The 25,984-nt window shown below is 41.3% G+C and overlaps 1 protein-coding gene across 1 annotated transcript in view; it reads right to left on the bottom strand.

The window, feature by feature from the left end:
• LOC136861791 (glutamate receptor 1-like) overlaps positions 1-25,984 on the bottom strand; it is a 373,013-nt gene that overhangs the window by 162,724 nt on the left and 184,305 nt on the right. Inside the window, exons 6-7 of the mRNA XM_067138845.2 lie at positions 21,808-21,972; positions 19,194-19,400 (exon numbers count right to left, since the gene is read on the bottom strand). Coding sequence (XP_066994946.2) covers positions 19,194-19,400; positions 21,808-21,972 — 372 coding nt within the window. The remainder of the gene's footprint in view (positions 1-19,193; positions 19,401-21,807; positions 21,973-25,984) is intronic.

Raw genomic sequence — 25,984 nt, 5'->3', positions numbered from 1 at the left:
TTTACTGGCACGCTAAAGAACTCCTGCGGGACTAAATTCCGGCACCTCGGCGTCTCAGAAAACAGTAAAAGAGTAGTTAGTGGGACGTAAAACAAATAGCATTATTATTATTATTATTATTATTATTATTATTATTATTATTATTATTATTATTATTATTATTATTATTATTATTATTATTAAAGAAAATATAACTTGTGTTGTATAATTTACTTTAAACAGACAAGTGACTCATCGAAGAGTTCCAATGCAACAGAGAGAGTTTTTTTACGGTCATATGTATGGGTAGTGAGTAAAAATTAAGATAACGGAAATAATCAAAACTGGTGTTGAATCTAAGAAGTTTTATACCGCTGTACTTGTCCGCGTGACTACAAATTCAAAGGACAAGTTATTAATGATAAATATTCATGTCTTATTATCGGAATATCTATGGTATAATTGGCCTGCGTATGGATATCGTGTAAAACGGTTCCGTAAAGAACAGTAGCCTATGCTTCCGAGACATATCGCTAAAATTTGTCATAACAACTTGGATAATGTTAAGAATGAGAAAGGCTGCGACTCAGAGAGTTAAAACGATCTGCGTTATATTATGATATGATTAGCGCAGTCTTACAGTGAACCTTCATGCCATAATAGCTGACCAAGTGTATTTCTGATTTTGTTTCGTCTTCTTTCTTAATCTGTTTACCCTCCAGGGTTGGTTTTTCCCTCAGACTCTGCAAGGGCAGTGTCCTGGAGTGTGCGACATTTGGTTGGGAAATACAACTGGGAAGGATGACCAGTGCCTCTCCAAGGTGGCCTCACCTGCTTTGCTGAATAGGGGCCTTGTCGGGGGATGGGAAGATTGGAAGGGATAGACAAGGAAGAGGGAAGGAAGCGGCCGTGACCTTAAGTACCATCCCGGTATTTGCCTGGAGGAGAAATGGGGAACCACGGAAAACCACTTCGAGGACGGCTGAGGAGGGAATCGAACACCCCTCTACTCAGTTGACCTCCCGAGGCTGAGTGGACCCCGTTCCAGCCGTCGTACCACTTTTCAAATTTCGTGGCAGAACCAGGAATCGAACCCGGGCCTCCGGGGGTGGCAGTTAATCACGTGGAGGAAACCGAGGTAAGGATACGAAGGATAAAGAATGCGCTAAAACACAGCAAAATTCATTTTATCGGAACATAACTGGAGATACCAAGAAAATTCGTATCAACTTCCTTCTGGGAACGGAAATTGAATTTCTGGTACAGTTTAAGTGCTCTATTTTTCAATAGGACTAACCGTTTAGGTAGCGTATTCAATTTTAAGGGTCCCAAGTGTACGTTTTCTTCTGATTTGATTCCCATTTTCTTCCGCTACATAGCCCACTTAAAAGGTAGCGTGATATCAATTAGTCTGTGTGTTAACCAAAAGCAGCTATGTGCTTGCCAAATTTGAGGCCAATCAGTCAAGTACACACACCGGCAAACATACAAACTTTTATATCTATTATTGAAGCTATTTTTCCTTAAACCTCGGTTCTCGCTGGAACCATTTGATAGCCTGTGATATTCGGAATGATTTTCAAATGATGAAAAAGAAAATCAAAATCGATCCAGTAGTTTCTGAGATTACCCATTACATGTAAACAAACTAATAGTTCTCCTAATATATTAGTATAGATTTGTAAGGGTATCAGTTAAACCAGGGGTTCCCAACCTGGGGGGCGCGCCCCCCTAGGGGGGCGTGGGGCTTTATCAGGGGGGGCGTGAAGTGATTTCCGAATTAATTTTTTTAACTCGAATATTACAATTTTGTTAATAAACATTTTTCGAATCTCTCCAAGTGATTGTCGCGCCAAGTCAATCGTTCCAAAGCACTGGTAATTGCCAACTGTCGGCATAAACCTCAGCGGAGCAGCAAGTTTGGAGGTGAAATTAGGAATTTGCTGTGTTCTGAGGAACAAAATGAAGCCTGAGAGCAGGTGCGGGACCAAGACCACTCAACGCACGTTTAATTGCACACTTTGCGGACCTACTTGCGTGAAAGTAAACTATGACCATACGTGACATGTTTCAACTCTTCAACGATGTCGTAGTTGCTTTCATTTTCCAGTATTACTGTCACATACTGTACAAGGTTTTTCTCATAAACAAAATATATTACATGAAGGAGTTACTCGTATAAATGTCGGTATTATATCAAGCTGATCTAGTAGCGAGAACAGGAGATAAGGCAATAATAGTAGGCTAAATTATAATAATTTATTTAATATAAGATGTTAGGCTTTCACGACTAGCGTGAAATTCTATGTAGGCCTATTGGCATTTTGGGCTACAACTAATTAATGTTTAACCACAGCAATTAATGAAACAGTGACATTTTCTCACCAAAGATCTTAACTGGCAATAAGTTACTACAGTCAAGAGTCGACATTAACTCTGAAGAACAAAGAATATCGGAGTTTCAGAAGCAACAAATGAAGTGGAAGTTCCTCCTTCCCTCTCACTCTGCGGCATATAGACTCGTTTTGTGGGTAGCTCGTCCTTGAATGCTCTATTCCCACCCCTACACATTCTTATTCTTCTCTTGCAGTCAAATTGGCGAGAGCTACATAGTACAACTGTCCCATCAGAGATGCGCAGTAATGGCCATGACAACACGTCGCCGATAGACCATCAGTAGCCAGGCCCTTCGACTGTTGATTCTGTGCCTCGTATACTTTTGCAGTGGACTTGTCTGTCAAGTTGTTTATTGTGAGTGTTGTGTATGCTTCACTGTAACAGTGCGACTGTGTGAATTGTGTTATTTAATATTGTGACTTTTTAAAAATTGGTAACGATATCCAAGAAGAGACTGTACTATGATGACTACATTAAATATGGCTTCACAGTTGTTGAACGGAATACAACAGCCTCAATGCGTAATCTGCCACTGTGTTCTGAGTAACGATACGATGAGGTCTGTGCATTTGAAGATATATTTAAACACGAATCATTCAGGCTTCAAAGGCAAACCCACAAAATTTGTTACAACTAAACTCACTAAAACGTATGAAAGGAGATTCATCGGGTACCTTTAACCAAGAAAATGAGAACGCAGTGGAAGTATCATATGAACCAGCTCTTCCGATTACCAAAGACAAAAAAGCCCACACAATTGGGGAAACATTAGTAAAGCCATGTATGTTATTAGCCGCAAATATAGTTTTGGGTGAAGGGAGTAGGTAGAAATTGTCTAAAATTCCTCTTTCTGATAACACAGTGAAGTGCAGACTTCGAGAACTGTCTGAAGACATTAAAATGCAAACTTTGGAGAAGGAGAAAGCATCTCCAGTGTTTTCAATTCAGTGTGATGAAACAACCGATGTGTCCCATTGTTGTCAACTAATTGTATATTGTCGATTTGTCGACAGTGGAATTTTAAGAGAAGAAATGTTGTTCTCCCAATGTTCTTTACAGACAAGATTGTTTGAAGCCCTTTGTGTTGACCTTCAAGCCGATCACAGAAAGCTCTCTTTTCCACACAGGTTCGCTGGCTATCGAAAGGGAATATGCTGGCTCGGCTGTTTGAATTAAAGTCAGAAGTTGAATTTTTTCTTGTGTATTTAGTGTTTACTGATGCCAATCTTATCGTCTCATTGGCATATCTTTGCGATATTTTTGAAGATTTTAATAGTCTGAACTTTAGGTTCCAAGGCAAAAACTCCAATATTATGCTTACTTATGATGCCATCAGAGCTTTCCTGGAAAAAGTACAGTTATGGAAACGCGGGCTTCACTTGAACAACTTCTCATCCTTTCACCGCCTTAATGAAATTTTGCCGGAAAATGAACGTGACCGTAATAAACTTAACGTGCAAATTCATTCACATTTGGATTCCCTGGAATAAGAATTCAATTTCTACTTTCCTGATATCTCGTCAGGTGAATGGTCCTGGATGTTAACAAGAAATCCGTTTGCCATTGACATTGAAGCACTGCCAGCACAACTTCACGAAGAAGGCATAGATTTGAAGTGTGATTCAAAGCTAAACGATCACAAAATATTAGGACTGGGCGACTTTTGGGTAAACTGTCTTGCAGTGTATCCTGAAATAGCCAAAGTAGCATTGCGTGTTATTGTCCCATTTTCAACGACATATTTATGCGAGTCAGGATTTTCAACGCTGAGTGTCATAAAAACAAAGCAGCGATGTCGGCTTGATGTTGCAAGTGATCCCCGCTGTGCTCTGTCAAATATCAAACCAAACATACCGAAAATTACCAAGAGAAAACAGTGTCACTGACATTTGTTCACTAATTTAAGGATTTATTGTAAAAGTGTGTTCTTGGTATTGTGCTAAAATTAAGTTAGTACTGCACCCATTATGCAAGTGAAAAGGGCCCAGTATGTCATAGATATAAAGCGCGTACTTCATAATATTTTTTCACAAATAATTGAATAATGGAATAATTCATTATGTAGTGTCATTAGGTTAGATCTATACCCTCCACGTCAGTTTATCGGAGAGGTTATAGAAGCGACGGGGGGAGGGGGCGCGATGACCACCCGTATCCGAAAAGGGGGGCGTCAGCTGGAAAAGGTTGGGAACCACTGAGTTAAACTATGAAGTTTTTCACCCGACTCCCAGGTCGAACGGTCAGTCTAGCATTTACTGGTTCGTTTGATGGCCGGGTCCGGAATTTTAGAACTGTTTTATTAATTAATCCGGCTCGGAGACTGTTTTGTTTTGTTTTATTTTATTTTATTTTATTTTATTTTATTTTATTTTATTTTATTTTATTTTATTTTATTTTATTTTGTTTGTTTTGTTTTGTTTTGTTTTGTTTTGTTTTGTTTTGTTTTGTTTTGTTTTGTTTTGTTTTGTTTTGTTTTGTTTTGTTTTGTTTTGTTTTGTTTTGTTTTGTTTTGTTTTGTTTTGTTTTGTTTTGTTTTGTTTTGTTTTGTTTTGTTTTGTTTTGTTTTGTTTTGTTTTGTTTTGTTTTGTTTTGTTTTGTTTTGTTTTGTTTTGTTTTGTTTTGTTTTGTTTTGTTTTGTTTTGTTTTGTTTTGTTTTGTTTTGTTTTGTTTTGTTTTGTTTTGTTTTGTTTTGTTTTGTTTTGTTTTGTTTTGTTTTGTTTTGTTTTGTTTTGTTTTGTTTTGTTTTTTCCTAGTCGTTTGACGTCGCCCTCACAGATCGAAGGTTTTCGTGATGGAAGGGTGGGAAACGGCTAGGAATGTGGAAGCGGCGTTCGTAGTCGTAATTTAGGCACGGCCCAGGAGGGAATTTTTTGAACTGGCCGGGAATCGAACCCAGGGCTACAAGGTGAGGTCAGACACTCGGCATCTACAGAATGGGGCCAATTATAAGGGCATAATTAAAGGTGTCATCCGCCCCGAAAGTAGGAGTCAGTAGCAAGATCTTATAATTGCCACATTGAGTTCTTCAATATACGATTCAGTACTTCACGTCTTGTCTTACCAAAACGACCGCTGGCCAGCCAGATGGCCTAGATATATTGAAGTGACATCGAAATCCTCATCCTAGTCTACAAGTTGGTTTTCGTGTGTAGCTACGCTCCTCTTACGGTTTTCGGAGACGCCGAGGTGCCAGAATTCAGTCCCGCAGGATTTCCTTGATATTCCAGTAAATCTACCGACACGAGGCTGACTTATTTGAGCACATTCAAATACCACCGAACTGAGCCAGGATCGAACCTGCTAAGTTGGGATCAGAAGGCAAACGCCTAAACCATCTGAGCCAGTCAACCCAACGATTATTGTTGTAAGGGAAAATACAACTAGACAGCTAAATATAATGTTCAGTTTCTTTATTTCTGTTATCTAACACCATAATAGTAAGAGAAGATGATTTAAATATTATTGCAGTAATACGTTTACCAATGAGCAGGTAGCAGGTGGGGATCCTCTTCGGTGGAGGCCCTGCCCAAGCAGTGGCACCCCAGCTTATGTGAGTCCCTGAGCACACTGATCCGGTGTGTAGCATCTCGTGAGGGTCCCATCTCAGGGTTACGAGTCAAGAACTCAACGGCATCTACAGCGGGGAAGGTGGACTTCAATACGGTGGGGATGGCGGAGGAGGCAGCCCTTTACTCAGCGATTAATAAGACTACAACTTTCTATTAGATAGCGTCTGTTCTCCATGTTAGGGGCGGATGTTGAAGTCGTCTGTACCCCAAGTTAGGGGCGGCCCCATTTAATCCTGTCAGTAAGTATAAAATGCCCCCAACGACAGGTTAAGCGACTTCCTCGCATCTATAGCTATGTCTTCTCGAAATTCGGAACATGCTAGAGCGTTCCCCCAAAGCGATGTGCCTCACTTGCGCCCAAGTGACTTGAGAAATGTGCAAGGGTTACCTTCCTATGGACGGGATAGGTTAAAAAAGTTAATCCGACAAGAGCAATTAAAAGTAAGATTTGCTACACTGAATGTTGGAACGTTGACTGGCCGCCATCGTGAGCTAGCAGAAATGTTGAAGAACAGACATGTTGATATTGCCTGCATACAGGAGACCAATTGGAGAGGTTCCAAAGCGAAAGAAATTAGAGATGGCTACAAACTCATCTATCATGGCACCAGCACAACATCGAATGGTGTGGCAATAGTGGTTGGCCTACGCTACCGCAACAGCATCACAAGTGTCATCAGAGTGCTGGGTAGGCTCCCATCTGTCAAGATTGATTTAGCATCAATAACTGCTCATATCCTGCTCTGCACCTCAAAATTGGATGCACGGAAGGTGAGAAGGATGAGTTCTGAAACAGTCTTGATGCCCATCTTGGAACAATTCCTCCAGATGAGTTCATTTTCCTTGGGGGTGACTTAAATAGACATGTTGCATCTCAACGGGTTGGATATGCGCGATGTCATGGAGGATATGGTCTTGCCACGCAAAACGATGAGGGATGTCGTTTACTTGATTGCGCAGAGGCTCATGACCTAGTTGTGATCAACACTATTTCAAGAGAAGGATAAGACATCTAGCTACATATACCAGAGGAGGTCATGCTACTCAGACCGATTACTGGATGGTTCGACAACAAGATCTGAAGGTGGTAATGCATACCAAAGTGATCCCATATAACAATATTTTCCCCAACACCGCTCCGCTTTCTTGTTCTAGATATCCGGAAAACTGTCAAGCGATTAAGACACTTAAAATTGGACCTGAGCGCATCAAGTGTTGGAAAATGAATGTTCACAAGAAAGAAATGAAGACAGCTTTAACCAACTTCTTAGTGAATCCTGACTAATCAGTTGAGGAAATGTGGGAAGATGTTGCAAAAGAGATATATCAGGCAGCAACAGTAACTCTGGGAAAAGCGAAACTCGGACGAAAAATACATTGATAAATAGACCTGGTGGTGGAATGATGAAGGTCAACAAGCTGTCAAGGAGAAAAATGTATTCTTTAAGGCTTGGTGAATGACACGCCTGGATACTGACCTTCAGAAATATAAAGTGTTGAAATAAGCAGCGAAAAGAGCAGTGGTTGCTGCAAAAGATCATTGTTTCCAGAATCTGTTCGACCAGCTTGACACACTAGAAGAAGGAAATATCATATCACCTAGAGAAGTCCCGTAACCGTTCAACCAAGGACATTGGATATGTCATTCATATCAAGGGAGCTGACAACAAATTACTACAAGACCTACAAGCTATCCTTCAACGATGGTCAGACTATTTTGCAGATATCAGCAACATAGAATTTGATCATCCACCGATTGCAAGTCATTGGACCCGTGCCTTTGATTATGGCAGAGGAAGTAATGATTGCCATAAATAAGATGATGAATGGAAAATCAACTGGTCCAGATTATATACCAGCAGAAATCTGGAAAATGCTTGGCAAGCCAGCTGCATAACTTCTTATCACAGTCTTCAACCAGATCATCATCGAGAATAAACTTCCCCGTGCATGCACAACTAGCACGACAGTTCCGATCTGGAAGGGTAAAGGAGACATGAGCGACTGTTCAACGTACCGTTCTATTCGACTCCTCCGCTATAAACTGAATATATTCGAACAAATGCTGGACAGCAGGCTCAGGAACAATGTCACAGTAACATCCAACCAGTGTGGATTTGATAAGGGCTGCAGCACCATCGATGCCATCCATGCCACACGTCCATTGGTGGAAATACATAGGCATAGGCAGAAGAGTGTACACATGTCACTTCTGGACTAAGAAAAAGCATTCGACCGAGTCCCACATCACCTCATCTGGCAAGTTCTTCGTAGTCATGAAGTCCCGGAAGCCTACGCAAGCTGGGTACAATTTATATATCACAATGCAACTAGTGTGGTGCGGATCCCAGCTGCGATCTCCCCGCTTTTCGATATCACCGTGGGTGTACATCAGGGCTCAGCTTTATCACGATTATTAATCATCCTCTGCTTGGATACAGCAACGGCTGACATACAGACATCGCATCCCTGGACCCTTCTTTATGAGGATGGCGTGGTACTTGCCCAACAAACACGCCTTGGACTCCAACGCCAGGCACAAACTTGGAGCGACAAATTAGCTGAGAATGGTCTGCGCCTCAACATCCATAAATCCGAATACCTAAAATGCCCCCCCCCCCAAACTAGTGGGACCATAAGTATCAATAATCAAACTATGTATTTTAAATGCCTAGCGTCAGTGTCACTTAGAACTGTGATGCAAAGTTTGATACCCTAGCGCGAGTAAATGCAGTTTGACCCAAGTTGAGGCAAGTCACCGGAGTCCTCTGCGATAAAAAAAAGATGCCTCACCATCCAAAGTCAAAAATTTACAAGACCGGGGTGAGCCCAGCAGCTACTTACGGGGCAAAATATCGTCCAATTATAAAATGAAGAGCATGAATAGGCTCTTTATAAAATGGAAATGAAGATGCATCGATGGACTCTTGGACTGACTCGAGGTGACCACGTAAGAAATACAGATGTTCGAAAAGGCTTGGCGTTGCTGCAACTGTGGAGAAAGTGAGGGAAGCGCGTCTCCGCTGGTACGGTCACATTGTGAGAAGGCAGGACGGCTCAGTTGCTAAATCAGCTCTCCAAGTTGATCCGGGAGGAACACGACAATATCAAGACCGACATGCACGATTGGTTTAAGACCTGAAGATGTCAGCAATAGGACGAAATGGAGGAGATGCAGCAAAACAGCGGACCCCATACTTTGGGTTAAACGATATGAAAGAGACAGAGACGCTTACCAATGACGGGCTTAAAAATTTATATGGATTATTTAAATCTGATACAAATATCTGCATACAAAGAGGACCAATTTTTTTCACAGAGAGTTGAACCGGCCTCCAGCCGACAGAAAATCGGTTTTCTTTAATTATTTTGGTCACATCTTAGTTGGATAAATACATCCGTGAAATAGTAGGTTCGAACCCCACTGCCGGCAGCCCTGAAGATGTTTTTCCGTGATTTCCCATTTTCGCATCAGGCAAATGCTCGGGCTGTACATTAAATAAGGCCACGGTCGCTTCCTTCCCACTACCAGGCCTTTCTTCTCCCATCGTCGCTAGAAGACCAATCTGTGTCGATGCGACATAAAGCAAAATTGTACGAATGTAATCGTTGGATAAATCAAACCAAACCAAACCAAACACCATGTCACATCATCCCGAAGGGCCTTAGCCTACCAAGCGACCGCTGTTCACCGCGAAGGCCTGCAGATTACGAGGTGCTATGTGGTCAGAGCAACGAATCCTCACGGCTGGTATTCTTAGATCTCTAGACCGGGGCCACCGTCAGATAGCACCTCAATTATAATTACCTAGGTTGAGTGGACCTCGAACCAGCCCTTAGATCCATGTAAAAATCCCTAACCTGGCCGGGAATGGAACCCGGGGCCTCCGGCTAAGAGGCAGGCACGCTACCTCTACACCGCGGGGCCGGCAATTGGATAAATCACTGAACAAAGAATTGAAAACGAAAAGGCAAGTGACCCGACGCCTTTGGTTGCTCCAGTTTCTTCTATTCGTATTTTACCTGACTTGACGTTTACAACTCCCTCCGGTTATTTGAGGCTTTGGTGTTGTTGAGTTGACTTCTGTGGCGTGTCGCTAGTTGGCCGGGAGTTCATTCTTGTGATGAGGGCTCTTTTCACCAAGAACATCTCCCTTGCTCTGAGTGGATTCTATTCTTATTTTGGGGGGGGGGGGTAATAACGGAAAATGTGGCCTGTTTTTGCTGGTTCCGTCAAGACTTAACAATTGTGAATCGCCACATGTTTGGTTGGCGTGAAAACCTCGTAGCCCATTCTATGCCTTCGGGTATATATGCCGTAAGTCATCCCATTTATTTTTGTTTCCTTGTTTGTTTTGTATGGTTGCTGAACTGCAGGAAAATTGCAGAGAGCAACAGCAGCCTCTGTATTTAGTTTTTATGATCTTAAAAAAGCCTTCTACTCAGTACCAATATCTGCTATGTGGAAACCATTGAGACATTTTGGATGTCCTGAACGTTATGTGGAATTTGCTCAAGCTCTTCACGATGGCATGTTTGGACAGGTTTTTCATGGTAATTCAGAATCAGATTCGTTCCCATTCACTCATGGATTGAAACAATACTGTATGCTTGCTCCTACACTCTTTGCACTGTACATGCCTGCCATGCTGCATGAATCATCTGCAAACAACTTAGGCATGGAGATTAAATTTCGTTTTGATGGAGGTCTTTTCAATCTGGCAAGACTTCGCTCACAAATATGTATGTTAATTATGTATTTCTCTGGTTAAGTGTAAGACAAGGACACGTGTCCCTAACTTTGGCAGTTAAAATAAATCATATCTATCTATCTATCTATCTATCTATCTATCTATCTATCTACTCTGGTTACCCGCGTGATAGAACTGCAGTATGACGATGACACCGCATCTCCTGCTCTAACACTTGCAGAACTGCTATAGTCAGTGAACTGCTTTAAAACTGCATGTGATCGCTTTGGTCTTGCCATTAATGCGGGAAATAAACGAAGGTACTTGCACAACCTGCTCCAGGATTAACTCTTCCTGAGTTGAGGAGGATGATCACTTTTCATATTTTGGAAGCATCTTGACTAAACGGTGTACCTGCGAACAAGATGTTGATAAAAGAATTGGGGATGCTCATGCAGCGTTCGGACGGTTAATGCACAGAGTCTTCATGAATAACGATCTAAAACTCCATGCCAAACTCATGGTATACAAAGCTGTTGTCATTTTGACTCTACTGTATGGCTGTAACTTCGACACTCCATTGCCGTGATATCAAAAATATTGAGCGCTTCCATCAACAATAAATGAGATACATCTTAAATATCAAATGGGAGGACTTTGTGACCAACACTGCAGTTCTCGACAAAGCGCACCTAAACAGCATTGAATCAACAATAATCGCTCATTAACTGAGATGTTTAGGCCATGTTCACCGCATGAGTGATACTAGGCTTCCCCGCCAATTTTTTTGCTCCGGCAGTTGACCTCATGGAGACCCTCTTACGCGTTTTAAGTCCATGGAGACAACTGGTATAAATATACAGACGTGTGCTGTGAACCGTTCACTGTGGCGGAACACTACATCCACCACTGTCAACTTGTTTGAATGAGAACGCCGCTGACATCAAGAGGCCAAACGACAAGCAAACTTCGTCAATTACAACCCCGCCCTCCTGCATCCATTCACTGTGAGTTGTGTGTGCATATGTTTTATGCCATGTTTAGTCATCGCAAACATATCCATAAACTGAATTGAACTGCTCACTTTATGCAAGAAGAAGTTATATATACTCGGTTCGAGTTACAGCCGTCAACGACGATGGTCGGCGAATGCAGAGTGGATCTTGGTCCACAAGTGGCCACGCCTGCTGTGTGGTCCAACAGCCCTGCACTCCGGCCGGCCAACCGATTAGAGGAAGGGTGTCCACGGCTCTACCGTGGGTCTATGCCTCTGAATACGGGAGACGGAAAGGGGCTGGTCCCCACCGTCTGTTGTCCTGAGAATGGTTGTCCGTTCTTTTGCACTAAGACGAATGCCGGAACAGTTCCTAGTATACGCCACGGCCGCCTACACTTTCACCTCCGCACATCTCCTTCACCGTAACAAATCTCCCGGCCTAAGAGAAGGTGTCACTGTCTAAGAGGCACACCTCCCCCTTCAGGGGAGGAATGAGAACATTTTAGTAGTAGTGGTGGTTTCCTGTGATGTTTTCTGATAGTATGTGCTTATCGCGACTGACTTGGATTCTAATGCCATGTTTAGGTTTGTCTTAATGCATTTTTACCTCCATTTTGGACAAGGTTTTTATTATTATTATTATTATTATTATTATTATTATTATTATTATTATTATTATTATATTTAATTTTAACTACGTGTGTGGCTGTATTTACTTCAGAATGACATGTCATATTATGTCCATGTGTTAATTTCTGAATGACGTGAGGTACTCAGTGAGTGGTTAGCATGTGTGATGTTGCTCGGTCTGTGACTATTGCCGTTTCATATGAATTATACTTCTCTCTGATACTGGGATGATTGAGGATCACACAGTTAAGCGTGGCTGTACTGGATTATTTGCTGGTGCTGATGATGTGAATGTTCCTTGTTAAATTCACTCATGTCAGGCAAAGGAAATGTCAGATATTGGTTGCGTTGAGAAGAAGGTAAGTGGAACCTCGAGTTGTGAAGGTTATTTTTCGTTTGTGTTTGAAGTCCGCTGAGGGATTTTAGTGGATAGAAAACTGCGATTAAACTGCGTAGATCCATACCCTGATTCGCTGAGTTGAAGTTTATGACACTTAGGTGAGTGCTGGTGTACTCCACATTATTACTACTACTAAACGTTTTCATTCCTCCCCTGAAGGGGGAGGCGGGCCTCTAAGACGGTGACGCCGTCGCTCAGGCCGGGAGATTTGTTTCGGTGAAGGGGATGTGCGGAGAAGGTGAGGGGGGTAGGCGGCCGTGGCCTATACTACGAACTGTCCCGGCATTCGCCTTAGTGCAGGAGAATGGAAAACCACGGAAAACCATTCTCAGGACAGCCGACGGGCGAGGCCAAGCGAGAACTGCAGCACTGTGCCCCAGGCCCGTCTCCCGCATGCTGAGGCGTAGAGCCACGGTAGAGCCGTGACCACCTCTCCTCTGCTCGGTTGGCCGGTCAGAGTACAGAGTATATGGGACAACAACCCGCTCTGCATCTACCGACTCCACATTATTACTAACCGCAATGTATGAATGAGCGCTGTTTGTGATTTGGCTATAAGTATTTCACGTCATGTTCTTACAATTTAGTTTCATTTGTGTCTTTACATCCGTTTCTTTTTGGCATTAGCATAAATATAGTATTTATTTCACGTAATCTCTGACGTCAGACCTTCCAGAGAGGGCAGTGTATCTTTTATTCTTTCTCTCCTCCATTTTTATTTCATCTGGCAGGGCTTTCTTGAACCCTTTCCTTTTGGAGCTCTGCGGTAGAATTCTTTTCTTTATGGGGTAATTTACTGGTGGTGGTGGGGGTACTCTTTATCCGGGAACAAAGGCTAGTCCTAGAGGTGTGAAATGATAATAGGTGGAACACGTTCGGTTTTGTGATTACCATTGAGTGTTTCAATTAAGCTTTTACTCATAACGGAAGAGTTCTACTCAGGCTCCTTTGGTTGTGGAATCTATTTCTTTTTAATCCAAAATAAAATGATCAATTGTAACAAAAGTGATGGTGGTGGTGATTATTGTTTTAAGAAGAAGTACAACTAGGCAACCATCCTCTATATAACACTAAATCAGAGAGAAGAAACGGAAGGGATCCGACACTTAGAAAAATCAAGGTGTTGGCCAAAGAAAGACAAGGGCGTGAAAATGGAAGACACCCTATGCCTCGGGTGCCCAAACACCGTCGGAACCAAAGAAGAACAAGTGTTGACCAAGGGAGATCGTATAGGATAGATGGAAATGAGGAGCACAAGTAAGAGGAAGCAGCCAGGGCTAAGCTAAGGGCCTTGTGGTCGCCAACCCACGCTCCCAAGTTAAGAGTCCCTGGGGCCCTTGTAGTCGCCTTTTACGACAGGCAGGGGATACCGTGGGTATCATTCTACCGCCCCACCCACAGGGGGGTGTAACAAAATACTCTGTTTCACCCACGTAGAATCATCCGGCTATGAATGTTTACCGGCCTCTGCATCTTGCAAAGTCAAGTAAGTCATAAAAGTTTGTTTATTTCCATTTTATTTGCATATTGCGTTTGCTCCGCGGGTAAAAAGACTATAATTCTATTCGAATCTGTTGGATATGTTAAAGTGACTCTATCTTTTATCGGCGCATGAGGCTTGGTTTCGCCGGGCGAGTTGGCCGTGCGGTTAGGGGCGCGGAGCTGTAAGCTTACATCCGGGAGATAGTGGGTTCGAACCCCACTGCCAGCAGATCTGAAAATCGTTTTCCGTGGTTTCCCGTTTTCACACCAAGCAAATGCTGGGGCTGTATCGTAATGAAGGCCACGGCCGCTTCCTTCCCATTCTTAGGCCTTTCCTATCCCATCGTCGCCATAAGACCTATCTGTGTCGGTGCGACGTAAAGCAAATAGCAAAAAAACAAAAAAGGCTTCGTTTCCGCTCGCGCCTATGTTCCTTGTTGCCATAGCAACCATTATTTATGTGAATTAATGTTTCCCTGTGTCCCATTCGTGGTGTGTTTTCTACTCTTCCTTTGATATAATAAACCTGATGTTATATATTTATACATATTATTTGTAGTTTAGCATAGATCCTTCCCGAGCAGTATGACGAGTCTGAATTCAGGCTGTTTTCTCTGCCTGCCTCAGCTGAACGATCCCAAATTCGGCTCTCTTCCTTTTTGCGATTGCCTCTCTGCCCCTTCATTATTTATCTTTACGTGTACCTTCAATCTAAGTGTATTAGTAGTATTGTTTCTTTTGGGTCTGCTTGCTATTGGCTTTCGAACGTACCTGAATCGGTCCGTGTGTAGTGTCCTGTTAGTGGGAAGAGCTTTATCTTGGTATCTCATGGTAGTAGAGCACTGGTTCGGTGCAAAGTGCGGTGGGGTATTGCCGCGCACAGTTAATCAAGCTAGTTACTTCATGGGATTATTGTTATCCTGATTATAACCATGCGATCTTCTTTAGTACGCGTATACCGAACACCCAGACTAGACTAGTAGCCTGCTGGATTGTTTGGGAGATACGAATACCGGATGCCTTGACAAGTCACCCCTTAATAATGTTCAACGTCTCAGTGGCTCTGAGACAACAGAACTACGAAACACTCTGAGGAAGAATGAATCTGAGACCTGGGCATTAAACAAAGAGGTAACGGAGTAGAGGATTTCGCAGGTTGCGACTCAATTGTGGAGTAAGCAATAGGGAAGACCTTTCTTTCATCATCGGAATGGTCAAACAACCCAAATATGTCCTGCGATGTTGTAGCTGACAGAACAGTTTGAGTTGTTGATGAAACGTCTAACAGCCCCAACATCTCCAGTGTCAACCTCCTTTCCTTCCCTTTCCTTTCCTTTCCTTTCCTTTCCTTTCCTTTCCTTTCCTTTCCTTTCCTTTCCTTTCTTTTCCTGCAGGGCTGAGTGGCTCAGACGGTTAACTTGGCAGATTCAATCCTGGCTCTGTCCGGTGGTATTTGAAGGTACTCAAATATGTCGGCCTCGTGCCGGTAGATTTACTGGCTCGTAAAAGAAATCCTGCGAGACTAAATTCAGGCACCTCGACGTCTCCGAAAACCGTAAAAGTATTTAGTGGGGTGTAAAAGTAGCAACAGCCCCGAAGGGTCATGGCCTACCAGACGACCGCTACTCAGCTCGAAGGCCTGCAGATTACGAGGTGTCGTGTGGACGGCACGAGGAATCCTCTCGGCCGTTAATTCTTGACAAGTTACTTACCTCCCGTGATAACATGAAAGGAGGGTAAACTTACCCGCTTCCCCTTATTTACTCCAGTCATAGAAAATACTCTTAAGGAAGGCTGTTTCTGAGCCACTTTTCATTTGACTTCGAATGTGACTTCGTTCATTGGTTCATGTTTATTTTTCTGAATTTACATCAAGCCAGTAATAGAGAGAATAAATAAGGACTTTCGGGGGAGGAGTTCGATCAAGTGTCTAAATTCAGACATTTGGGAAGCATAATCAGAAGAGATCTTTATTGCTTGGACGAAGTGAAGCCTAGAATTGCAATGGCCAAGGAAGCATTTTTTTACGTCGCACCGACACAGATATGTCTTATGGCGACGATGGGATAGGAAAGGCCTAGGAATTGGAAGGAAGCGGCCGTGGCCTTAATTAAGGTACAGCCCCGGCATTTGCCTGGTGTGAAAATGGGAGACCACGGAAAACCATCTTCAGGGCTGCCGACAGTGGGGCTCGAACCCACTATCACCCGATTACTGGATACTGGCCGCACTTAAGCGACTGCAGCTATCGAGCTCGGTAAGAAAGCATTTCTGAAACAAGAGTGGGCCTCTAAATAGGGACCTTAAGAAGAGGTTAGTGAAGTGTTTTATGTGGAATGTGGCGCTTTATGGGTCTGAGACTTGGACGTTGAGAAAAGAGCAAGAAAGAAGACTAGAAGCATTTGAAATGTGGATCTGGCGGAAGATGGAGAAAATCAGTTGGCATGAAAAAGAAAGGAATGATTAAGTATTAAAAAGAGTGCGTGAAGGAAGGAGAGCGATATTGGAATGCATTCAAAGACGGAAGAGAAATTTGTTAGGCCATTGCTTGCGACGAAATTGTTTAGTAACCGAAGCATTGGAAGGGAAGAAACAAGGGAAATTGAAGAGAGGAAGGAAAAGGTATCAGTTAGTGGACAGTGTAAAGGTGAATAGAAGCTATTGGAAGAGAAAGAGAATGGCTGAAGACAGAACAGCGTGGAGAATTCGTGTGAAGACCTGCCGATAGGCAGACCACCAGTGATGATGATGATGATGGGTAAAGTCAGGTTTTAGTTAGGTAAATTCTTACAGAAGAAGAAACAATACTGCAATCTGTTGGTATAGAATACTTCGTCTTCCTATCCTTCACTAGCATTTCCTTTATAAGGTAGGAGGTCAGGACTCTTCCTCACTGTACTGCACCCATCATGTGAGAAGGGTGCAGTACCTCGATTATTGATAAGAAGGGAGGATTAATAATCCCATTTTCCACCTAAAACGGCCGTGATGACCACGTTGTTGCAATATATTGATACTTTCTCAGCAACCAACACTTTAAGCAAACCTCCGACCTGGAGGTGAAACGAAGACCCACTCCACAAGAAAGGGATTACTGTGGAAGATATGTGTATCAACTTATCATCGTTGCAGCTTTGAAAACCGTTATGTGACGATGCTTCCTGAGAATTACTCTTCTGCAGCATATACATCATTAAGAACGAGAACTCTTTTATACAACACTGAACGTAAGGTGGTGGAACCTTCCCGGCCAGAGTTGTAAGCTGAAATATTTCACGCTGCAAATGTTATCAGGCTCAACTTCGATATCATGGAACAACATTTTTTATAAAAAGTCCCTACAATAGCAACTGCTCCACATTAACATTCTCATGGCTGAAAAATAAGCGTACATAAATTGATGAATGATTGTAAAAGTGACCAAAGTACTATACTTGATACACACACACGCAGGAGATTTCGTGGAGCATGTTTAATGATAATAACGTTATTGGCTTTACGTCCAACTAACTACTTATACGGTTTAAGAAGATGCTGAGGTGCCGGAATTTAGTCCCGCACTATTTCATTACCGTGCCAGTAAATCTACCGACACGAGGCTGACGTATTTGAGCACCTTCAAATACCACCGGACTGAGCCACTCAGCTCGGCGCATGTTTAATGATTACTGTAGAACTTTCGTAGGTTGTATCAGCCTTCCAAAGTTATTACAATTTCTTATTCAGCATATTATGAAATTAAAAGAAAATGCGATAATAAAATTCATCGTCTAGTACGAGAGGTAAATTTAAACTCTCCTGTTTACCGCTTCCTTCATTTAGAAAATTTTAACATTACTTTGAAATCAAGAAGTTAGTAAAATAACCACCTAATCGATACTTTATTATTACCTCAGGCAAAATTGAATATAAATAAGCTGATTTGATTATATTCATCGATACGGTCATGAAATAGACAACTTGTAATATTACTTTGAAATGCCATTTATACGGTAATTCTGAACATCTGAGCAAAGACATGAGCGTAAAATAATAACATTCTATTTTAGACTGGATATAACTTTTGTTTCAGTTAATGTTAAGCATACTGATAGGGCTGTGTTTTATATTGATATTTCTCTCACGTTTAGGGTACTTTTCAAAAAAAAATAGAGATAATGCATGTTAACTATGGAGCAACAACAGCAATAGCGGATCTATCGAGATCAAACCCATTATTACAAACTTGTGACTTGCATCAGTTGAATTCTTGATTAAGCATTTAGTCGACCAAGGTGAGACTACTTGGAATTTATTAATTTTAAGTGGTTCGAAACTGGTAGTTTCCATTTCTGAGTAGTTCACTGTGTTTGATTGGTATCGTAAATATGTACCACAAACCGTGAAATAAAGATAACAGGTTTGTATTTTAAGATGAGATACTCTTGTGGTCATGACCATGGAGACATGACATGTAGAGACAGGGCGATGAGTGAGTGAATGATACTTCGCATTTGCCGTAGGTACGTTCAGATACAGTAGTTATTAAACAAACACAAATATCCTGTTATAAGATGTATATTTTAATTGACGCCTGAATAACGGAATTCATTTCGGAAAAGGGATTCCTTAACGTGCCAGTAAATCTATTGACACGTACCTCTCGCTCTCTTAAACAGAATAGTCAGCTCCCACCAACCTCGATCATAGAAGACAAGACTTTATTTTTTTCACAAGTTGCTTTACGTCGCACCGACATAGATACGTCTTATGGCGACGATGGGATAGGAAATGGCTAAGAGTGGGAAAGAAGCGGCCATGGCGATGATTAATGTACAGTTCCAGCATTTGCCTAGTGTGAAACTGGAAACCGCGGAAAAGCATTTTCAAGGCTGTCGAAAGTGGGGTTCAAACCCACTATCTCCTGAATGCAAGCTGACAGTTGCGTAACCCAAGCCAAGCGGCCTCTTGCTCGGTAGAACGTAAATCAAATTTGCTACCAGTTGTTTCCTTACTTCATTGTGCTATTTTTTAGACTAAACTGAGAAGAAAAAGAATAGTGGGAGAACCTTTCGCAGGAAGCGTGAGATCTTGTCGCCGTGCTCCCAGGGCGTGACCATCCCTCGGCTCGTGTTACAGTCGATACCCCTGCTGCCGTTGTTGAAGATCTGTCCTCGCCGGAAATTACCTCGGAATAGGTCGGGCTTCTTGCGCAGCAACTTGTTGAATGCTTCGACGAGGATGAATACAGCGTCGTACATGAGTGCAGCTTGCGCCTGGAACAGAGAACAGTTTACAGAATTGGGAAGACTGATGGGTCGTATAATGAGATGTGGAGATGAGGATTCTATGTTCTACCTCTCTCCCTCTCATTCTGTATGTGCGTATGTGTGTTACAGAGAGAGAAATGGAGATATAACATTTGAATGGTAGTGACGAGCTCGCCAATCGCTGAATTACGACTCTGCAATACAGGAAACGTAATCCTTCCAATAAAGATAGTAAGCTACTGCCAAATGAAAATGTTATTTACTTCATCTTGTGGTGAGAACGTACCTGAGGTTTCATAAAACAAAATAGATTCCAACAATTTCATGTTGTAATAAACAAATCCCGTCAGAAATTGAGTATGAGGAATATATTTGATATCATGTGCTGTGAAAGTATTGTAAGAATAATTATTGGATCTGTGAAAGATTCTGAAAAGCAAAATGTTGGACGACGAGGAAGAGAGGAAACGATGTGGAAGGCAGAGAAGGAAATTAAGGCATTGAGGAATGATAGAAGATAAAAAAGAAGGATGAAGAATTTATTTTTAAAGCCATCACTGTCAGGTGTTCTAATTAAGTGTTAGTAGCCTTTCTACAGTATGTAAACTCGTTTTAAGATTGAATTTGTCGGAGCTTTGAGAGACTTAAATAGGAACCAGGCATCTGGAATTGATGACATTCTCTATGAATTACTGACTACCTTAGGGAAGACCAGCATGGCGAGGTTATTCCATTTAGTCTGTAAGATGTATGAGACAGGAGAAGTACCATCCGATTTTCGGCAGAATATTGTTATACCTATTCCAAAGAAAGCTGAGTTAGTTTAGTATCCCAAGATTGCAAACTTTTAACACGTTATTTACACAAAAATGGAAAGACTAGTGGAAACTGTATTGCGAGGAAATCTGTTTGGCTTCAGAAGAAATGTAGGCAGACGTGAAGCAATAGTGACTTTACGTTTGATCTTAGAGGACCAAATTAAGAAATGGCGTTCGTAGATCTAGAAAAGATATTTTATAACGTTGATTGGACCAAGCTATTTGAGATTCTGGAGGTGATCAAGAACAGATACCGAGAACGAAGAATTATCCACAATCTATATAAAATTCAGTCTGCAGGATGAGAATCGAGGTTTTATTAATGCCGCAGAAATCCAGAAGGAAGTGAGGCAAGGTTGCAGTTTGTGCCCCTACCTTTCAATGTTTATTAGAACAGCAGTAAAGGAAATCAAAGAGGAATTTGGGAAGGGAATCACACTCCAAGGAGAGAAAATCAAAACCCTGAGATTTTCGGATGATATTGTTAGTTTATCTGATACTGAAAAAGATCTGGAGAAATTGCTGAAAGGTAATGACGGAGTCTTGGGTAAGGAGTACAAAATGAAAATAAATACGTATAAGTCCAAAACAAAAGTAATGAAGTGCAGTCGAACGAAGTCAGGTGATGCAGGAAGTATTAGATTAGAAAATGAAGTAAAAGAAGTAGTTGAATATACTTACTTGGGTATTAAAATAACTAACGATAGCAGAAGTAAGGAGGACATAAAATACAGACTAGCGCAAGCAAGGAAGGCCTGTCTTAAGAAAAGAAATTTTGCTTACTTCGAACATTGATATAGTAATTAGCAAAAATGTTTTTGAAGACTTTCGTTTAGAGCAAGGCAATGTATGGAAGTGAAACATGGACGATAACGCGCTCAGAAAGAAGGGAATAGAAGCTTTTGAAATGTGGTGTTACGGAGGAATGCTGATGGTGAGATGGATAGATCGAAACACCAATGAAGAGATCCTGAATCGAATTGGTGAGATGAGATCGTTGTGTGTAAATTTGACGAGAAGAAGAGATAGAATGATAGGACACATCTTGAGACACCCAGGACTTGTTCAGTTGGTTTTTGATGCAAGTGTATTCGGTAAGAACGGTAGGGGTATACCAAGATATGAAAATGACAAGCAGATTAGAACAGATGTAGGATACAACAGTTACGTAGGAATAAAATTTAGCATATGATAGGGTGGCATGTAGGGCTGCATTCAATCAGTCTATGGACATATTACCCCAACGACAACAACAACAAGTGCTAAATATTCGAAAGTAGTGATGGTCGTAGGGTAAATTTGTGGATTAGAACGAATAAACATACATATATGAATTAATAACTCTTGGCGAGGATCTAAATCAGCCCTACGTTGTCCACTATATTATCCATATGGTAATATCTGCTCTGTGTAGCAATGCAAGCCTTATGACCATATTGGTTTTATCAAATCGCTCAGTGGTAGTTCTAGTACCAATGTCCTCACAGCAGAATAGTTTATTTGCTAGACGAAGACCTAATAAACGTATGTAGTCTCATCTGATACTCACCAACAGACCAAGACTTGTCTGTAGATATATAAGTTTTATAACTTACCGAAATTGATTCCCGACCAGCTCCTTGAGACGTTGCTGGATCTAGTCGCTTCCAGCCCTCAAGAAAATCTCTCACGTAGCGTCTGGACGAGTCCACAATACGGAAACCTGTTATGTTGATGGCTCCAAATTCGATCACTTCACTCTCCCACCGATCATCCATGATCTGAAAAAATTAACATAGGAATAAATATTGTCGATTGCAGTGTAGTTTTCAGTACTCAAAACTCTGAAGAAAGCGAAGTATGGGATTTGAAACAGTCCGATAATGGCACTGCGTTCGAGCATTAGATGACAAGAGTTATTTATTCGGGAATTGTTTATCCAGAAGCACTATTTGAGAGAATAATTATGAAGTGTTTCAGTGACTTTGAATGCTTGAAAACCCCGAAGAATTACCTGAGTCATGTACATTCAGGAAGTTTTCTTTTGTGAGAAGGAAAAATCAATGTATTTCTCTTCCACACACTCCAACCATTACATCAGTCTCACCTTCAAAGATGACACTTTGGTGTTTGTATTAAAATCTTCGGCAGATTTTTCTTGCAATGACACATTCGTTTCCTTTATTTTGCTAAAATTATTGGCCGAATGGGCCAGGTTGTACACCCAGCCTTTATCATTTAAAACCGTCATTACCGGAGCGTTATGGTTCATTAAAAATACTGCTATCCTTGCACATAGTCCCATCAAACGTATCAACGCTTTTACGCGAGACCTTTAGTGCAGAGCAGGAGGGGGTCATGGTGGCTTCCCTCACCTTTACACATTAGTGTAAATGGCCTGCTTTAAAGAGGTGGCGATTTATTATTTTCATGGCATCATTCAACAATATCATAAAATAAAAAATCTATATTTCCCGAGGCTAGCGCATGTCTATGAAGAACGCAAGGGTTGCTGCTACATTTCTTTGCCTTCTCTTTAGTTTTGGCAATGTCCAGTATTGCGACACATCATTGCCTTTGTCCGGCTCCATGGCTAAATGGTTAGCGTGCTGGCCTTTGGTCACAGGGGTCCCGGGTTCGATTCCCGGCAGAGTCGGGAATTTTAACCACATTAGTTAATTTCCCTGGCACGGGGGCTGGGTGTATGTGTTGTCTTCATCATCATTTCATTCTCATCCCGACGCGCAGGTCGCCTGCGGGAGTCAAATCAAAAGACCTGCACCTGGAGAGCCGAACCCGTCCTGGGATCTCCCGGCACTAAAAGCCATACGCCATTTCATTTCATTGCCTTTGAACTATCTCTACATATATCTGCAAAACACGGTATTTAATTTAATAAGAAGAATGCACTGAAAATATTAAATATTTCACTCACTGATGTGTTGCTTGGTAGTGCTATGCAAAAAAATAAAAATAAAAAAGAAGGTCCTTCTGATATCTTTGTAGGTAAATGTAACCTGCATACACCGCTAAAAGCACCAACTTCATGGCGTCTTGTCTTGTTAGTATTATTGTCTGGATGTAGTCCGAAGATATTATACACGTACACCTTAGACCATTTATTACTTTAAATGTCTACATTGACACTATTAACAACTCACCTTTCTCCTAAAAAAGAGTAACAGACTTGTTGCTATGTATGTACATGTTACCAACTTCAACAAACTAAAAGGTCCCACCTTAATCCTTCCTCTCCCCGCACCCCCTTCCCCAACCACTCTCCTTCCTTTTCATTTGAATCTCACAACAGTTAGTCTGAAGCACTCTCAACAACATACCACACACCTCATGCTGTATTGAGAGGTAAGTCTCCTATAACCTATGCCATCTAACTAACACATTCTCTCATTCAATTCATTAATTTAATTTTATGTAATTTATCAGGTTAACTTCATGGGCACCGCAATGAATTGCAAAAAAAAAATTATACCAGACACAATGTATCTGTGTTAACCACATCTTCATGTGCTATCCTGACAATATCCAACAACATTTCAGCAAGATTTAACAAGCACCATGAGAGCATCTCATTTATTACTTTGATTGAGGATGAAACAACATCTAACAGTTCCCCGTCAGTGGTGGTTATTTACAGCGGTGTCTAATGGATTACATATATTCTTAGCTAAGACCACACAAATACATTTGGTGATGAACTATGGGATCAACATTTACCAGTTCTCATTTACTATTGAAATATTAATGATCAGCAGTATTAGAACTAACAGTTCTGTGTATATAAATGAATACTTGAAATTATTCTCAATGATGAACATACTCAAGATGTTAGAACCAAGTTCATTTTCAAATTTATTCATAATTCCATCCCAGTTTTTAATGTCACTTTGTATAGATTGTCAATTGTGTGCAGGTACATTTGTTTAGTTATTAGGTGTTTTACATTAAGGCTGAAGATGGCCAGACCCGGCCGAAACTAGTCCCTAATTAATGTAATTTAGAATATTACATATTATAGCATTGAAAGGTGGACCATTACTACATTAATTTAATAATTATATTGAACCCCAAAACCAAGCCAAACACCATGGCGCAACAGCCCCGAAGGACCATGGTCTACCAAGCGACCACTGCTCAGCCCGAAGGCCTGCAGATTACGAGGTGTCGTGTGGTCAGCACTGAAGCCCAGTTCTCCCAAATAAGTCACCAATGCACTAAACACACCTTCCGCAGTGACATCTCCCAATTCGATAATTCCCAGAAAATATTGTTTGGTTGATCAATATCTAGAAGTGTTGTCCTCAGGTACACTAATAGTGATGACAGCTGACTGAGTGTGGTATTTTCATCTATAACGAAGGTAATTGTACTATTCCCATACACTATCCTCTTTGCTACCTTATCTTTCATTTCTTTTGCGATATGAGAAACAATATTTATGCACGCATTAGTTGAATGAAGAATGCGGCCCATATTAACGGCATTCAACTCCTTCACGTCAATTTCAGTTTCGAAATCGCGGAAAGCTTGTTTTTTATTAACTAATTTATATGCTGTTCGAAATACATTTGCAGTTATATCATCTTTTTTTTTCGAAAGCTTTAACGCATGCAGTTTCCAGAGTTTTCAGATTTGCCATTTTTTTATACTTTAACTGCACCCTGATGAGCTCTCTTTATGTTTAAATATTTTCTTGTAGAAAGAAAGCATTTGCTGGCATTTATTTTCAGTTCCACCAGTTGCACAAATAGAAACTGAAACCCATTGCTGTGAAATGTTCATCCTTTGTGATGTGCTTTCAGTCAACAAGTCGCCAACTTCTTTGCAAATTTTGCAACCAAGTTTCTTATTTTTTACGATCAACGATTCGTACTTACTGAAAATTTCCAAGTTTTCTCTCCAATACCTTCCGTCCTACTGCTACACGCGGCTCAACGCGCTTTGTTGTCATCTTCTTTCGCATCACCACGTGATACTGGTGGGCATTTCCCTGTCATTGTTTACGTTCGAATCATTAACTTTCAGCTTTTGCGATGCATAGGTGGATGTAAAATAGTTCCTTACATCCTTCATCCTTCAAAACTACCCATATACACAAAATAACTACTTAACTCGCCACCAAACACTAGCTTACATGCTTAAAGAACGAAACAGCCTTTTTAACGATTGTTAGAGTAGGTACCGTCACATCGTTTCTGTTCGGGAGTTCAGAATAAAAACACAGTCTAATACTTTCTTTGACTTCTTTGAAGTTACACACGCCGTTAAGCAATTCAAAATCTAATCCCGAAGGACACGCCTCTTTTCAATTCAAACTACACAACAAATCACCTACTCAAGAAAATTGAGTACCGGTTTCACTTCAGGAAAAAACTAACGATCGTAAGTATTTACATTAACTGTACAGACATCATACGGCACTCAAATACTTATTTTTGCCTAAACGAGTAAAATTTCTTCCAATAAGGCAGCAATTACGAAGCTTTAGTCGACCTAATTTTTCGATTCTGCTGCTTAGTGCCGAGTTATAGACCAAGAGAAACTGATTCGATAGGTCGATTTAAATAGAAGATTACTCGAAATCTTTTCCGGCTGTTGTGAACAGTGAGATGACGCCAGCTGATCGATGAACTTTCAAACTGGAAGTTATATTTGCCGGACTGTACAGAAATGCACCAAAGATTTTCCTTAAACAGTCTTCAAATGTTTAAAGGGTACACGTACTCCCATGTTCGCCCTGAAAAAAGCCCTGGACAAATTAATGCTGGAGACTTT

Source organism: Anabrus simplex, chromosome 1 (genome assembly GCF_040414725.1).
Source record: "Anabrus simplex isolate iqAnaSimp1 chromosome 1, ASM4041472v1, whole genome shotgun sequence".
Taxonomy (NCBI): Eukaryota; Metazoa; Arthropoda; class Insecta; order Orthoptera; family Tettigoniidae; genus Anabrus; species Anabrus simplex.
The sequence above is the reverse complement of the archived record's forward strand: the minus strand, read 5'-3'. Positions and strand labels throughout refer to the sequence as shown.